General features: G+C 36.1%; 2 protein-coding genes across 13 annotated transcripts in view; one reads left to right on the top strand and one right to left on the bottom strand.

Moving 5' to 3' along the window:
- LOC138184770 (basic helix-loop-helix family member taiman) overlaps positions 1–10,444 on the top strand; it is a 128,152-nt gene extending 117,708 nt beyond the window's left edge. For 8 of the 11 annotated variants that reach the window (XM_069123055.1, XM_069123048.1, XM_069123052.1 and 5 more), the window contains 3 exons: positions 598–774; positions 2,049–2,125; positions 7,016–10,444. In XM_069123055.1, coding sequence (XP_068979156.1) covers positions 598–774; positions 2,049–2,125; positions 7,016–7,093 — 332 coding nt within the window. In that variant the 3' untranslated portion in view covers positions 7,094–10,444. The remainder of the gene's footprint in view (positions 1–597; positions 775–2,048; positions 2,126–7,015) is intronic. The other 3 variants (XM_069123057.1, XM_069123054.1, XR_011174405.1) reach the window with 2 other exon arrangements.
- Positions 10,445–11,517: 1,073 nt separating this feature from the next.
- LOC138184769 (Collagen alpha-1(IV) chain viking) overlaps positions 11,518–17,044 on the bottom strand; it is a 56,283-nt gene continuing 50,756 nt past the window's right edge. For both annotated transcript variants that reach the window (XM_069123045.1, XM_069123047.1), the window contains 10 exons: positions 16,464–16,662; positions 16,069–16,268; positions 15,863–15,962; positions 15,254–15,439; positions 14,548–14,840; positions 14,116–14,203; positions 13,850–14,020; positions 13,389–13,574; positions 12,985–13,277; positions 11,518–12,832 (listed from right to left, as the gene is read on the bottom strand). In XM_069123045.1, coding sequence (XP_068979146.1) covers positions 12,347–12,832; positions 12,985–13,277; positions 13,389–13,574; positions 13,850–14,020; positions 14,116–14,203; positions 14,548–14,840; positions 15,254–15,439; positions 15,863–15,962; positions 16,069–16,268; positions 16,464–16,662 — 2,202 coding nt within the window. In that variant the 3' untranslated portion in view covers positions 11,518–12,346. The remainder of the gene's footprint in view (positions 12,833–12,984; positions 13,278–13,388; positions 13,575–13,849; positions 14,021–14,115; positions 14,204–14,547; positions 14,841–15,253; positions 15,440–15,862; positions 15,963–16,068; positions 16,269–16,463; positions 16,663–17,044) is intronic.

Consider the following 17,044-nt stretch of genomic DNA (forward strand, 5'->3'; position numbering starts at 1 on the left):
TACGTTGAATGTTTTTCGAAGCTCTATTTTATACGTGTGATCTTGAAACAAACACCAAAAAGAAAACAAAAAAAGAAAGAAAAGAAAAGAAAGAGGAGAAGAAGACAGAAAAAAAGGAAAACTCAAAGCTTTTTGTACGGCGCTCCTGTAGCGAACGAAGCTTCGTCTCCTAGCACTTTTATTTATTATTTTTTTTTCTCTTTTTACTATCTCTTCTTCCACCAACAACATCCTTATGCTTGAAATATCATGATAAATATCCACGAAAGGATGGGCCAGGTATCGACATGTTTCAGAATAAGTCATTTATTCGAACTTATATCAACGGAATATTGTAAATACCGCATTTTGTAATAAAGCAATCATCCTGTACCTTTGACTAACTTTTACGTTATTGCTTGCACAATAATACACGATCTATGAGTAATTACTTAAGATATAATTAAGATTATAATTATCGAGTTGTCAGTTTACATGAGAGAAAGGAAAAGAAAAAGAGAGAAGATAAGAGGAAATAAAAAGAAAACGAGGATCGTGGTTCGTGTTTAGCGTGTCTGTATTTAAAAATCTAACGAATGCTGTTTCGTTTTGTCACAGGAAATGCTAGCAGCACTTCGGAGTTCGTAAGGCAAGAACTGAGAGCGATCGTTGGCGCACGAACGCAACAACAGCAACAACAAAGGATACCTAACAATATTCAGAACAACCTTTCTGGTCAAGTATCTCAGGATGATCTCGAAGCACTCGGTCTGACGTTTGAAATGTCTTCTGCAGGTACGTCTGTCGGAAGAAGAGATACGTTTTCTCTTTCGAAAGTCGTGTGTTAGTCAAGAGGCTTAGTCGAACAGCTTGTAACAAAAGGAACGGAAAAGAAATTAGTTCTCCACCTAATTTCTTTTTCTTTCGGAATTTTTTTTTTTTCGAAAACTGGGGGAATTATATTAATCGCTAATGACGTTCATTGGTTTTTCGATATATTAACAAAATTGATAAAAAGTTGGATTTCGCGTTCCGCTACGGAGTATATTCGTTGATCTTTGATCGTTATAATTATCTCTGTACGTTGTAAATAGCGCGTATAATGTGCTGGAAGCTGTGAAAAAGTATTACAGGGATCCTACATATATTCACATAAAGTTTCGCTTCATTTATATCACGTTTCATTCAATTACACTTTTTAACAACTTTCTTAATAGTCGTTCGTTTAATTTTTTCACGTATTCCCGATATTGTTGTAAAAATTGAATAACTCGTTCTCGTATCATCTCTGTATTAATAGCTGCCATTAAATTAAAAAATACTAGGAAAACGTATAGATGTAATGTTAAAAATTGTAGGGGCGAAGAAATTACGATTCAGCAGTAAATGGTACCAATAGAACTGCTTTTTCGTCGAGAGTTTCGCGTTTAATTAACATTCTCTACCGTTCTCAGTTTCTTCTTAATTATATTTTCTATAAATCTAATGTTTTTATTCCAAAACTCGAGAAAAGAATTTTCCCTGAAAATCCTCAACTGACGTTCATAAAATTTCACGGTGTATAAATTTTTGCCTAACATTCTATACGAAACAAAGAAATTGATCGCGTAATACTATCCGCGAGAATCTTTTCTGAAATCTATTCGCGAACGAATCGAAAAGTATATTCAGAAACACGACGATTCAACGCCATACAAATTTCATCGGTTGTATCTATCATATCTCATCATCAGTATCACGATCGAGACGCGAATCTATCAATCGCTATCAGACAGTGGGTACCGGCTTTCACTTTCGATACGATTGTCCCTTTCGACTAAACAAAGAATCGATTCTTTCCTTTCGTAAACGATCCGAATCGGGGAAAAATCGAACGATAGTTGTTTTATAGCTCGTGTCTGTCGTGTGCGTGAGGACGATATAGTTACGTGCCTACTACATATAAATATGTACAGGATCGAAAGATGTGTCCGACACACGAACACGAATACGTCCGCTTCTTGTAAGAAAACGCATTATTTCTAATGAAAGATTGCTGGTAACGCCTACTGTTACAATGTCCTAACTAGGTGAGGCTGTGGTTAGCGATGGCCCTGCCAAGAGCTGGGCCATTGGGAGTGCCGGAAGTGCCCCCTCATCCTCCAGGGTAAGACCCTTCCGACAATTACTTTTACGTATACATTTATATATTTATTATATACATACATATATACTTATTTATTTATCTCTCTCTTTATACATACAATATTTTTTCATTTATTTCCCATTTGATTTTGTATGCTATGTCTTCCCTTCTTCGCTTGGCTTCAGAACTTATGTGCACGACATGTTTAACGAGTACTTTTTTTTTTTTATTTCTCTACGCACTGAGCGTAAAACTTGTAGGGGGTATTTTAGCGCTCTCTTTTTGCATGTGTCACTTTGAACGTTATTTACATTTATTTACATATTTCACTGTAGTAGTCGTAAATACGTTCGTAACGTTAGGATAACGTCTGCATATTTGTATAGATCGTTGACGCGCTCACCAGCTACGCAGTATATAGCGAGATTTATCTTTTGCATCACGAAACAGTATTTTTCAAGGTAGTCTTCGCGTCTCTACTCCTTTTCTTCTTTTTTTTCTTTTCAAGTTGTTTTGACATTTTTACTTTCTACCAAGTTCCGACCAAACGAGAGCGGATATCTTATCTTTCGTTGAACAGACTCTTTGTTTTCCACTGTTTCGCGTGCATACACGGTTATATCGACTTTGTACGATCGATAGTTGCGTGGACGTACAAAGGGTACACCAAGCCAGCTTGTTCGTCTTGTCAGACGGTGATCATCCGCGTTTTTTAACTTCCTTTTTATAGTTTCGTTTAATTATTCTTTACTCCGTTGCCGCTGTATCTAGAGATGCAGAGGTAATCGAGGCATGCGTTAATTGGGTAATCAGAGGAAAATTGGTATTTCATATTTCTTTGTACATACATTTCTGTTCCGCCTATACTTTAGTCAGAGTTCGATATCTGTTTGTAATATTTCAATTGAATTCAAATGAAATTATATTACCTACTAGCGAACATTAAAAGTAGAAAAACATACGTTTGTTATTTGCCAAGAGTTCTTACAATTTTTAGTCATCTTTTCGTAATCGATTATATCTAACGACATAGATGTACACGTAAGAAACGAGGTTAATTAATTTTTAGATAGGAAAATAATAAGGATAACGAGCGAGATATCGAAAATTAAAAAGTATCCGTGCAGAAGGATCAATAAATTAGAATATCGATAGTTATTAATCACGACGAGCCTGGTATATCGTTTTCCTGTGCACGTTCAAAAGACAGCAAAATATCGCTTTATCCACGTTATTCATTGGCGCATCTTGTTTCAAGTTTTACACTCAGTGACAATTTACGAGACTAGGAAATGCGATATTTACTTCTTTGCATAACTCTGTCAGTTTGACTAATATCATCGTTGTAAAACGAGAGAATTAGTTTTGAGAAACGACTGGAAATTTTGGAATCAAACGCGTTAACGTTTCTTACGATCAAACGTCGTATAATTTCTATGCATAGAACTAACGTTTATTCTCTTAAATCGTATTAATTGCAAGTAACCACGCAAATATTTCTCGTTGTTCGCGACTGACTAACGCAACGCAAAAATATGAAGATATCAAATTCAAATAATCGCGAAGATTCGTTTAATTTCCGACAGTGACTGTTCGATAAAAGAATGAAATTCTTTGTAAATTATATTTCTCCTTTTCAAAATTTTAGGGCTTTTTCAAATTTTCTTACGATCAAAGGAATATTCAAACGAATATTTTACAACTGTTTGAAAAATAAATTCGTGCAATACAAAAATGTGCTATTGTATATATTTAGAATAATAATAGAATGTTTGATCGTCGTCATCGTTTTCAAAAATTGGGAACCTGGAATACTTTCACTTGATATCTTTATCTCATTGTAGAGACACGACTTAGACCATATACAGGAGAAGAAAAGAAAAGAAAAGGAAAGAAAAAAGAAAATTGTAAGCAAAAAGCAAATATTTTTTGAACGGTCTTTTTTTCATCATTTATTTGACAAGCGACGTCTCTTTAACCATAATACCATTTTCTATCAATCTATTACGAAATTCTGTTGCTATATCTAGAAAAATATGGGTTGTTTTTTAATAATAAAAAAAAAAATATCGTTATATAGAGGAAGCTTTACGAAAATGTTTTCAATTAAAATATTTATCCAAACGAAACGAAATGCAAAAAAGACGAGTAAAATAACATAAAGTAAAATAAATTGAAGTAACAAAAAATATTTGTCGCATTGTATTTATGTATATGCCTGATGTGACATTTTTTTTTTTTTAAGGCTGCTGTATCTTAGTTCGTTAAGAAAGAAAAACTGTAGTTGTTTGTTTGTTGATGTTTCAAGCATAAATACGATGGGTGCTGAGACACGTTGTTTCCTCTTCATTCTACAGGGTGATGGTGCCGTAAGCTTTAGCTCATTCGAAGTAATCAATATTAATCACACTGCCATTGTTGTATCGTGTAACGTACATTTAGTATTGTAATGCTTTTTCACAGTGAGCCAAATGGATATCTAAACGCGTAGCTCCTTATTACATACCTACTATTTTTCTCTCATATGCCGATTGCTCTCGTTGCATGAAGCAAAACTATTCTCGCGGTAAGTTTTACGCCGACGAAATCGATGGAAACGCGGAAGGAAGCCTCCGAAGGCCAATCGCGAATATTAATTTCCTCGATTAAATTGTTAATTTTAATGCGAAATAGTTGCGGTTCGTCGAATTTTCCTTCGAAATTTCGTTCCAATTAATGGCAAATCATTCTGATGGCGTAGCCGTAGATTAACGTGTTCAATACGACAGTAATATTAACGTAATTTTTGCGAAGTTGCGCTCCTGTAAATTTCAATTTCAACTTTGTTCGATGAAATGCGAAAAGTTGCTGAAATGATCGAGGGGTTTTGAGGAAAAGTGGAATAAGTGCGCTTCTTCTACGGATAACATAAATAGTTGCCGGAGATATTGTTTTTTTTTTATGAATTTCCAAGTCCTTATAATTAGCCACGTGTAGCAAGATATTGTTATCTTTGAACGAGCGTAAATTTTTGTACATAAATTTACCTATATCTTCCATGAATTACGTTTTATCGCTTGCAACACTCTTCTTCCGAGCCTCTGAGTTGTTATTTTTTCGCGCGTTTATAATTACGTTTGCAAAGTAAATTTTCAAGTAAATTTCGAGTAGAGGATAAAATGGAAAAAAAATTGTATAAATTCCTTGTCTTGATATAACTTGTTCAAATCATTGTTGTATTCGTGGTAATAGAATTTAAACTATTCGTGTAGATTGCTTCTTAGCATAAATGATCTACTGCGAGTTGAACGCGTTAATACTATTCGATGATTGACGATTAATTTAAACATCTCGGTCTTATTGTGCTCGCGATCAAACATTGATCAACTAATCGATCTATTCGTTTATCTGCGTTCCAGTTGAAAGATCGGGTCTGCAGAAGCGAGTTTAGTAATCTTTCGACATTTTGCGATACCCTTAACGTAGCTTCTTTAACGTTTCGCAAAATAACTGCTTCTTATAAATAGAAAAAGAAAGAGAAAACGCCGTTTCTCTCCTTATTCTTTACGAACATCGTTAATTCGCGCCCGGCCAAAACGAATCTTTCTTCCTCTCCCTTGTTTATTTTTTATTTTATTTTACTTTTTTTTTTACGTTATTAAACTAGCGGCCTTTGGTGTGCATTGGATCTTTGGATGTGTAGCGAACATATGTGGCTTCAGTACAGTTTTCTTTTGAGTTTTGACTTTGCGTTTGCCTCCGCAGGAGCGTTTTAGAATTCAGACGCCACGTCGATCGATTCCATGTCGAGAACTTGTCGAGATTCTTTTTTTTTTTTATTCATTTATTTTATGCTTTTTAGAAGAAGCGAAGAGCTGGTGTGAGTACTCAAAAAGTTCGACATACAATACGATTTCTTATTTACTTTGATCAAAGTTGGAAATGTTTGATCCAAATTTGGACATTTTCGGAAAACAGCGATAGCGTTAGAATCACTAACGATGGCGTTAGTTCAATTTCTAAGACAAAACAAGCGAATGTGTTTAAAATTTGTACTAAAAAAAAAGAAAAAAAAAACAAAAAATATGCTGGTTTAGTGCGATATAGCGTCAAACAAATTTATTGATTTTATACGAGTCTTTGATTTTAGTTGGTATATAATCGCAAAAATTTTGAGTACTCGCAAACACTAAAACAGAAACGCATTAGTTTTGATACGTAGTGTCACGATCACGGGTTTTTATAAATATTCAGGATGTAGGTGCTTTTGGACAGATCACTTAATTTATTCTCCTTCTTTGTTATTATTATTTCGTTTTAGAATAATTTCATGCCAGTCAACTTACAATAGTTTAATTATCAAATTTCGTATTACAGCTTTAAGGATTTTCAAAAATGTACACCGGTCTTTTACCGAGACAATTATACTTTTAGACGCTTGCTTTTCTTCATTTCATATTAGATTTGCTATTAGCAAGTTCTTGCCTATATCCAAAAGGATTTACTTTTAAAATAATGTCTTTTTAACTTCAAAAGGTGTTCCATTATGCAACGCACATAATTTCATAAAAACAAATTTTCCCCAACGCAGAGTAAAATAACTATTTTGTATCTTATATTCTACCATAGCACACGTAAAACGAGCTTGCATTATGCAACAAGACTACATAACTCACATAATTCAATACGACGTCATTCTCATAATTTTCGTCACGTAGTACTCTGTCCAATTTTTTCTACATTCTGAATTGAACGACGGCAACCTTCTAAAAAAAAAAAAAAAAAGAAAAAAGAAAATAAATAAAGTAAATAAAATAAAATAAAAATAAAAAAAGGAAAAGAACGGACTGGTTGCCGGTATATTGACCACCTTATTACAAAAGCCTGTAGAACGAAGCATATGAAACTAATCAAACGGAATTCATTTTGCAGACTTCTATGGAGGAAGTAGCTCGAGGTGATCCGAAGGTGAACCAGTCGTCCCTGTTACAGAAACTGTTGTCCGAGTGACTGCCGGCCAACGCTCTGCACAGTAAAGGGATCTATGTAATATACGTTTGAACGCGAAACCAGAGACAGGAAGAAGGAGAAAAGGGAAACAAGGGATATGAGAACGGAAAACGAAAGGGAAGCAAGAGAACGAGAGAAAAGAAATTGGATGGAAATCGATGATACATACACGCATGTACACCCTATACGTAATGGATACTAATTGTATTATATGTAAACGCTGCAACACACGAAGTCAGTATTCAGATACGTATCACCAAATACAATTTCGAAAGAAGAATTAAAGAAAAGAAATGTTAGACCGCTGCGCCGTGCTCTCCGTGGCCTCTTTGCGTTTCGAACAGTTGGAACTCGCGGAACAAGATGTCAGGGAACGTCGACCGAGTGCATCCACGTTAAACTCGTTCGAACTGCAAGGACGAAAACGTTTCCGTTTTTCGTTTGGCTGTGTCGAGGTCTTTTCCACGATTCTACTAGGTCGTCCTTGACCTCGTTGACGTTGAGACGGATGATCTTAGTTTTCGTGAGGAATAACCGGCAAGGTGGATTAGTGTTGACGAACGATCGAACGAACAGCGATTGGTGGATCGAAATTTGTGAATCGAAACGGAAGAAAAGGTGTGAGAACATGGATCTCGCGACTCGACGATGTTAGGGGATGAGAGGAGGTTTGGGCGCGGGGAGCACGTGGCACGATAGTGCGATGTTCTTATTTTATATATATACATGGATATATAAAAAAGAAAGAAAGAAAGAAAGAAAAGAAAGCCTTTCTCGGGGCAACCCAGCTTCGGACGATATTTGAGTATATATAAATAGATAAATATAAATAAATAAATATAAATATATATATATACATATATATATATATATATACATATGATTACAAATATAATACCGACACGATGAACTGACGGCCGTGTAACTCTGTTCAGAGTTGCTACGCATTGCCGTCAGTATTGTATTTGGTATCACTGAAAGAAACTACGTAGGTACCTCAAAGGTATACTTTATTATACCACTGGCTGTTGAACATAGAACTATTTATAGGTTTAATTATTGTACACAAGAGTGATGAAGTAAGAGTATGATAAAGAAGGCGGTGGAGAAGCTGAAAAAAAAAGCAAATAGAGCACTATTTCACGTATTCTCTTAATTTAACGATCCGTTTTGACTATTACATTTATGAATAATATATTTGTGATTGTAAGAATCCGCAACCAAAATGTGACAAAGAATACTTGTTGTTGTTAATATGATTATAACTATTATTATTATATAATAATTATTATTATTTTATTTTATTTTATTTTATTATTATTATTATTATTATTATTATTATTATTATTGACATCATGATTATTGCTATTACCAATATTCTTATTGCAATTACTATATTATTATAATATTAAGAATTATTATTATTATTATTATTATTTTATTATTGTAATAATAATTATTATTATATCAATATTGATATTATTGAACACTTGGAATATGCATATTTCTATTCAATAGTAAGAGTACCTTTATATATACATATATATATATATTGTATAAATGTATATGTATATATATGTATAGGGATTTATATATCGTGTTATATATACATATGATTCGTTCGTTTATTTATATATAATCGGTATATAAATTTACGTATATTTATATATGTATGTATACGTGTGGAGAGGATGGAGAAGATGAAATGAAAAAAATGGAGATCGATCCTTCTATTTTGCATAGCTCGGTAATTCTCTTTCGAGTCTTTAGAGATGCACACTAAATTACTTCTCGAACGACATCCGTTGTTGCATTGATCGTAATTGAGTAAACAAAAAAGAAAAAAAAGAAGAAAAGTAAAAATGTATCGAAGAGAAATTAAGAGAAACGAAAAAGAAACAAAGGAAAAAGTGGAGAATACGTCTAATTCACGTTTATTGTATATATATATACACACGCCGCGCGACATAAAACAATCGGTGTGTATATATGTATATTATATATGCATATGAAAGAAATCTCACGCAAGTGTCTTATTTTTCCAGGATGTTCACCGATTATTAAACGAAAAGAAAGATTGAAAAACAGAGTTAAAAAAAAAAATGATAAGTGTAAAAAAACAGCGGAAGAAGTAAGTTGGAAGAAATTGCCACGAGGTAGACACTCGCGAATTTTGGTGATAGCGCACTTCGTTTTTGACGGAAGTCGCTATTCATCGTCGTGACCAGAAGTCTGCGCCAGAATGCGTTAAAAGTTTGGTTTATCTCTCACTTTTTTAATGCGAGGATAGTGTCCCTTAGCGTAGCTGTTTTAATGCGATATACACATATATATATATATATAACATGTATTTTTTTAATCCAAATTGTTCGTTGTCGAGATTTTTTATTACTCTCCCCAGCATTCATTATTTTGTTAATATATTCTGTTTTTTAGGTTCGATTTTAAAGCACGTGTTCGTAGAAAAGGTGCAAAGGTATGCGGGGAGATTGTTGATCAAGTTTAACGTGATTGTCTGTTTGAGTGTCTCTTATGTTAGGCGTATAGATGAGGAATTCGTTTTTTTCTCCTTTTTTTTTTAGGCACAATTTTATCGAACGTTTGTAGTTTTTAATGATTTTATTGATAAAAGGGATGTTACCGTTCTGGAGGTTACGTTTAGATCGTAAGAATCGATGATCGATGGGGAAAGAAAAATGTGGTAACCGAAGAAGATAAAAGGACGTACTATTTAAACGAATATGGAAGAAGAATACGAAGCCGTACGTGTAAAAAGAAAAGAGAAACGATTTGGAAGGACGAAGATCGATATTTAATTAGTATAATTAATTGCTGTGATGACACTGGCCTGCTCATCTCTGTTGCACTTTCTTCCAATTATTCGGGCAGTTACAAAGAGTTGCGTAAAATAAAAAACAAAACGACAAAAAAAAGAAAAAAATGAAGAAGAAGACAAAGATATGAAAACCCTATAAAACACATTCGTGAGGTACTCTGAATATGTACACGTGCATACATAGACATGTATACTCGTTTCGTTAGTCGCGCGTCGCCGTTCACACAGCGGTTATTTTGTGTGTGTGTGTGTGTGTGGCGCACACGCGCGCCCACGTACATGTGTATGTATGCCCGCGCGTGTGTGTATGTGTGTGCTTACGCCTGCGTGCGCGACGAAGAATGAATGGTATTTCACGGTGTGCGTGCGGCTCTGCGTGTTTTTTTCTCTTTGTGCGTGCGTGCGCTCGTAGGCATGCTTGTACGCGTGTGTGCGTAGTGAATTACGTCATATAGATAGATCATATGTGCTTTCTAATGATGAATAATTTTATAAATATAAATATAATATCGATCTCTCACGTGTACATTTATTTTGGAAATTCGCGCCTGGTCCGCGCGGGTTTGATCATTAAACTGTAATTAGTTTTCATGTGCTTTATTTTCCTTTGGATATCGCGTCTAGCGATATCTCTGATTATCCTTCTACAAAAAAAAAAAAAAAAAATACACCATCCATCTACTTTGACACTTTGAATCTTTCGATGATCCATTCGAGGGCTAAAGGTTCAAGTTGTTCGTTCTCCATTCAACTCGATCACTTCGACCGATTTTATGACTCGAGTAAATACACCAATTTGAATAATTACTTAATACGTTTTATTACTTAAAATAACGATACATATAATATATAAATATAAAATTAGGGTAATCTTACTATTACACGCAATAGCTTCCTTCGTTATATTTATTTTTTACGATTTTCTATAATATGCATCAAGCATAAAATTGACATCACGCGATCATTATTATTCAATTCTCTCTATACCTACGTGACTTTTAAATAGCGATGCTACGATAGTACTTATAGTTCTTACGTATGGCAAGTATCGCGCCGATTACCGCTTTTCATTTTAATTATTAATGTTTTGGCACAATTTAAGTAAACAGAAAAGAAAACAGAGAAGATAATATTTTCTTAACGTGGCAGTTGAAGACTGAAAACAGAAGCTTTTATCTTACGAAGTATCTATTTTATACTATTGATACACGTTAATAGGAAGATATGCTCTCTTTCGTGTACGCATCTTCGAATACCTGAGTCGACAGAAAAATTTTAATTACCCATCAATTGACAAAGTCAACAAATGTGAGTTGAAATCGGCTGGAATTAAACTAAGAAAATTAATCAAGAAATTCGTCACGATCAATGAAACTTCAAATTGATCCTTAAAGAAAGTAAACCGATTAGAAGATTAGTAAGATCGATGAATTCATTTTATACAAATATATATCGCTCTATCAAAAAAAAAAAAACATTTCACGTTCGCTGTCAAGCATTTCGAAATCGCGATCACGAAAGAGACCATTGAACACAAAATTCGCGACGTGCCGCTGCACAAAAATCATCAGGCTGTTTCAGCGTCCGGTAGCTTCTATAAAACTGTTTTATTCGACTCAATGTAAATACATAGGCAAGTAAATGTTACAGAATAAAATAACGATACATATGATACACTGGATTGTTAATTTAAAATTCGATTGTTTACGCGAGTTTGATCAGCGTCTGTGGTGGCAGTGGATGCCGTCGATTGGCAATTTTTCACCGAAGACGTTCGTCCCCGTATCGTATTTTTTGGCATTAAAAACGACCCACGAATGGCCTATTCGCATTATGAATGCTCCTTTATATTCCTTCGTTACACCGTACGGAACAGACGCGATAACTTAACTAACAGATTCCAACATCTCGTTATATATACACACAGACTTGCTGTTTCTAGCGATGGGATTTGAAACGCTACAAATCGTTTCGAACCTGTACGAACGACGAAAAATTCGAATCACTTGGAACATGATCCGAAGTTTGCGACTCTCGACGAGTCTTGCACGTCTTGAGAAATTTCGAAATGTTCGATGTTTCACTGTCATTCTCGATACGTGTTTCTGTTTCCAAACGATACGTTAACATAAAGCATTAACGACAATGCCCGAAGAAATAGCGCGAATGTCGATGTCGAGACGCTAGTAGAAGAAAAAGATCTTCGAAACCTTCAAGACGTATCGAGACTTTAGAGACTCAAGACCGAAGATTTACGTGCAACTTAAGAATCTTAAACTTCGAGTCGTGTTCAAAGTGCTTCGAATCTTCTTCTATAATCTTGAAAACCCTCGAATGGCTTTCCAGATAAGATTCAAACACCCATTACTAGTTGTTCGTTCGCACGATTACGTCCGTGCCATCGCATCGATCGTTGTTTAAGCCGCGTTCGGTGATTCTGTCGTTCGTTCGGGTTTACGTAGTCTGCCTCTTCTTCGATAGTGATACGGAACGCGTCTATTCGGATCTCTCGTTTTGCTTATAGGCGGTTTTTTGTGATATTGGTAGTTTGGATAATATGAATGCGGCGGTGGATACTGAATGTTGCCGACTTGGTCTCTCTGGCCATTCGGCGTGAAAGGTCTCGGCGTTCTGGCGTGTTGGTCTTCCGTGACGCGACGTCGAATGCACACCGCGCAGCGACTTACTCGCGACGTGTGATCGGCCTTCAACGTCTGTGGTATAGGCCTGCGGAACATCTCGTACTCTTTGACGATGGTTAACCAGTAGGATATGGCAGTGGAGTAATAGTTGCACGCGCCAAAACCATGGCACTCGATGAACGGTCTCGTACGGAATTCTTCTAAACAGGAACCAGGGGACACCAAGGACTGACCGTATCCGCGTCCGCCTGCGTCTCGATGCTGAAAATTTTTCGTTGTTGCAGCTTTCAGATTATTTCAGAATCGTTGGACTTTGGTTCATTAATTTTGTAATTGAAACGCGTCTCGTTAGAAATAAGCGAGCGACCGGATACTCGCGAGCGAGAGCGGAAAGCGAAGAAAGTTGTACTCACCATGAGGAAACTGTATCCGATCCAAAGTTCTTCCCAACCACCAGGACACTCTGGTATAGCCATGGATTGACTGTGCACCGCAATCACTCGAGTTGGAGCCTCGCAAACGGAACATCTGGACAGGTACCTTCCGACTTCCGGTGCCGGTATAGACGCCATGGACATAGGCATAGGTTCTGTCGTGCTCAACCAATAGCTGTAATCGTTCTTATTGGCGTAGTCGCATACGTTTTGCAAATTGCACATCGTGAAAGGCATGGTGGAGAATTTTTGAAGGCAGCTTCCAGCGGTGCCTGAAACGAAACATAATCTCGATCACGCGTTCCATTCTTAGGAAGGAGAACAACCGAGTTAATCAGGAAATTTAATGTTTATTTCCATTAGTGGTTTTTAAACGTTCTTACCAAGATCCTGTCCGACGGAATATCCTTCGCCCATTATGTGCAAAAACGAGAAACCGTCCCAAAGTTTCACTGTATTCCTTGGACACACTGGTATCATTTCGGATTGCGAGTGTCGAGCAAAGAAGAAACCTCTGTTTCGGGCACCTGGTGCCGGTGGTGCCGGACTTCCCCGTATTCCGGGGGATCCTACGAATTAATTTGCATTTTTTTACATTTCTAACGTATCATAACTGTTAGATCATAGCATTTTATTCGCAAATAAACGAAGATCACTGATTAGTCAAATTTTGTATTTTTTGTACAGGGACAGTTTTAAAATTCAACGCATTGTCAATCTACCTCGTGCCATTGAAATGTTTCTGGAGCCAAACATTGATATTTCTCTTCGGAATTCTAATAGCATTGCTCGTCACGATATTAAAATATCGGTGCTTGTATCTCGTTGATAAGCGATTTATTACCTGGTGGACCTTGTCGGCCAATTGCACCGCGAGGACCAGGATAACCAGGAGAACCACCAACGCCCTCTGGTCCTGGAAGACCGGGAAGTCCTTCCATTCCTGGTTCTCCTTTTCTTCCGGGAATTCCGTCTTCTCCTTGTTCGCCTATCATGCCCTGAAGCCCAGGGAAACCTACGCAAATATAAATATATAATATGTATATTAAATGTTCTTTCAAATTATAAATCATTGATTTATTTTGAAATTCTTTTTGCTTGTTGTAGTACCTGGCAGTCCTGGAAGACCTACATCACCGGGTAAACCTTTTCTTGGGAAAGGCGAGAATGGGTTAATACCATTATCTCCTTTCGGTCCCTGCGAAGCGTACAAAAATTTATATAAATTTTCTGGAAATATTATTCACGACAATGTATTAATTAAATTGTTCAATTTCTTTTAGATCCTTTACCAATCTAAACGCGTTAATTGTATCTCATTACAGCGATACTGAAACTTCAAAGTATTTCGTATAATACACGCGATATGTTAACGAAAATTGTTTAAATCGGCAGGAGTTCCTTACTTTTATACAACAAAATTTGTATATTCTTTAAACTCTTCGATATAGTTACTTATAAATAAATTTCCCGAATATTGAAATAATTAATATTCTATGACTAATAGGGCGTCGAATATGTAAGATAATCGAAGTAACTAACTTTTGGTCCTGGAAGTCCCATCGCACCGGACAAACCTTCGTCTCCGTCGTCACCGCGTTGTCCTTTTCGTCCAGGTATTGCTTCGCGTCCAGGAGGGCCCACGTCACCAATTTTTCCTTTTATTCCTTTTCTACCGTTAAATCCAGGCAATCCTGGTTCTCCCTGTTTTCCTCTAATGGCGAATATAGGCAGTCCACGGTCGCCAGGTTCACCTTTTGGTCCTTGTAGACCAGGTATGCCTTCTAACCCCTCTAATCCTGGAGCTCCAGGGAAACCCGTGAAACCTGCTGGACCTACACACGAAGATGAAATATGAAAACTTGTTCGCGATTCGCGATAAACGGTGATTCTGTCGATAGTGTAAATTTCTATAAATATTCGTTTAATTTAAATCAATTTTTTAGACAACTTTTCCTTTTTAGACAAATTTTTAAACAAATTTAAAGATTATAGACATTGATTACAGAAGGTAAAAATACGCATAAAATGTAAAAATATATAAAATATGAAAAATGTAGAGGTGTTGCGTGTACTAAATATTATGGGAAACGGTGTACGTGATATTTTTGTTATTTTAGATAAAAATATATTTTAGCGTATTACCAGCATTTTTTTCACATTTCTGATGAGATGCATAAGTATATACGCAATTTACCTATAAATCGTAAATGAGAAATTCATTCGTACTATGAGTGGAGAGTAATACCTCGATCCCCTGGAAGTCCTTTTGGACCACGCGTACTGAAACCAACGTCTCCCATAATTCCTTTAGGTCCATTATATCCGTATTCTCCAGGTGCACCCTTTTGACCCGGAATTCCTGGAGTCCCGGGTAGTCCATCTAGTCCAGGTAATCCATCCTCGGATGGTTCGGCCAACTCACCGGGTAATCCTAGATAACGAGTATAATATAGTTATACGCATTTATACAACGAATATCTTACCGGTGATCGTGTTGTTTTAACGCGAGACATTGCAAATTGACTAGTTTCAAATTTGTTGCCTTTGATATTGCTAAAGATACCTAGGGATTTCTGAGAAAATTAGCGTTGAATTTTCCTAGGACCCAAATTCGACCCAAATTCCAAGACCTGATGGTACACTAGCTCGCGAAAGTACAATTTGAACACTTTCCACAGAATATTTTTATGTTCGTGTCGTGTAAAACGTTTTGAAATTTCGCTACTATTTTCATGAGCCTCTGTATATATTTATATTCTATCTCTTTATCTATAATTTTCTATATCTGACACATTTAAGTACAGATCAGTGGTTGGTAAATTTAGTGTTGCATAGAAACGCGATCGGTATTTACCTGGGAAACCTTGAGGTCCTCGATCGCCAGGAAGACCCGGGAAACCTGGCACACCTGGGAATCCATCTGGCCCAGGGAATCCAATATCACCTTTCATACCCTGAAATTATTAAATTAACATTAATCGCTCTTTAATCGAACGATTAAAATTGCTAAGATAACGAGCAATTTCGAGAGCTGATTTTTTATATTCGTTATTTATGTACCTTTCGTCCATGTAATCCTATAAAACCTTGTTCACCGCGTATTCCTTTTTCACCTTGCAAGCCTTCGAGGCCGGGAGTACCGAAATCACCCCTTTCTGATTCACCGTACGATGGAGGACCTGGTTCACCCACCATTCCTTTGGGTCCTGGTGCACCCATTAAACCGGGTAATCCTCTAGGACCCGGATCACCAGGCATTCCTGAATACAATTTACACATTGTACGATATTTAGCATTTTTCCCGTTCTCTAGCGTCATATTGTAAATTATTAATATTTTGATTCCTTCGCGGAGTTGGTTTAATAAAAAAAAACGTAGATTTTAATTTTTAGTCTTCTTTTACAATTTACAGATCAGAACAGTAAAATAATTTACAACGTAATTGCGAAACCTACCTGGCAAACCCATTTGACCTGGGTCTCCATCCAATCCTCGTTTACCTTTAGGTCCGCTGTAACCAGGTGGTCCTATCGGACCTCGTTCACCCTTCACACCAGGTAAACCGTGAATACCGTATGCTCCAGGCTTTCCCTTTAAACCCCAAATTCCTCTTGGCCCTTTCAAACCATCCGGTCCCATATCACCCACCTCTCCCTATATGAAACAGATAAACGAGGAGCTTTTATTATCTTATTATTTATTCCCGTTATTAATATTATTAACCAAAATGTCATATCGTTATCGTCATTTGGTATTCTTTGATATAAGCACGGAATGTCGATGTATAACGTACGGTTATAATATTTTCAGGTTGTTTGGAATATTCATAGCGAAAGTTAAAAATGTTTTAACTGGAATTAAATCTTTTGCCACCTATAACTTCACCAGTCTTCTGTCGAAAACATTTTTGACAAAATACGAGAAAATTAATTAATTTAGATCTGAAAATACGTACAAGTGGTTGGTAAGAAAATTGTAAAGTTAATTCTATATATTATATTTCTGAAATTGAATTATTCATTTTACATGGAAATTT

Source organism: Bombus flavifrons, chromosome 11, assembly GCF_040668555.2.
Source record: "Bombus flavifrons isolate JBK064 chromosome 11, iyBomFlav1_principal, whole genome shotgun sequence".
Taxonomy (NCBI): domain Eukaryota; kingdom Metazoa; phylum Arthropoda; class Insecta; order Hymenoptera; family Apidae; genus Bombus; species Bombus flavifrons.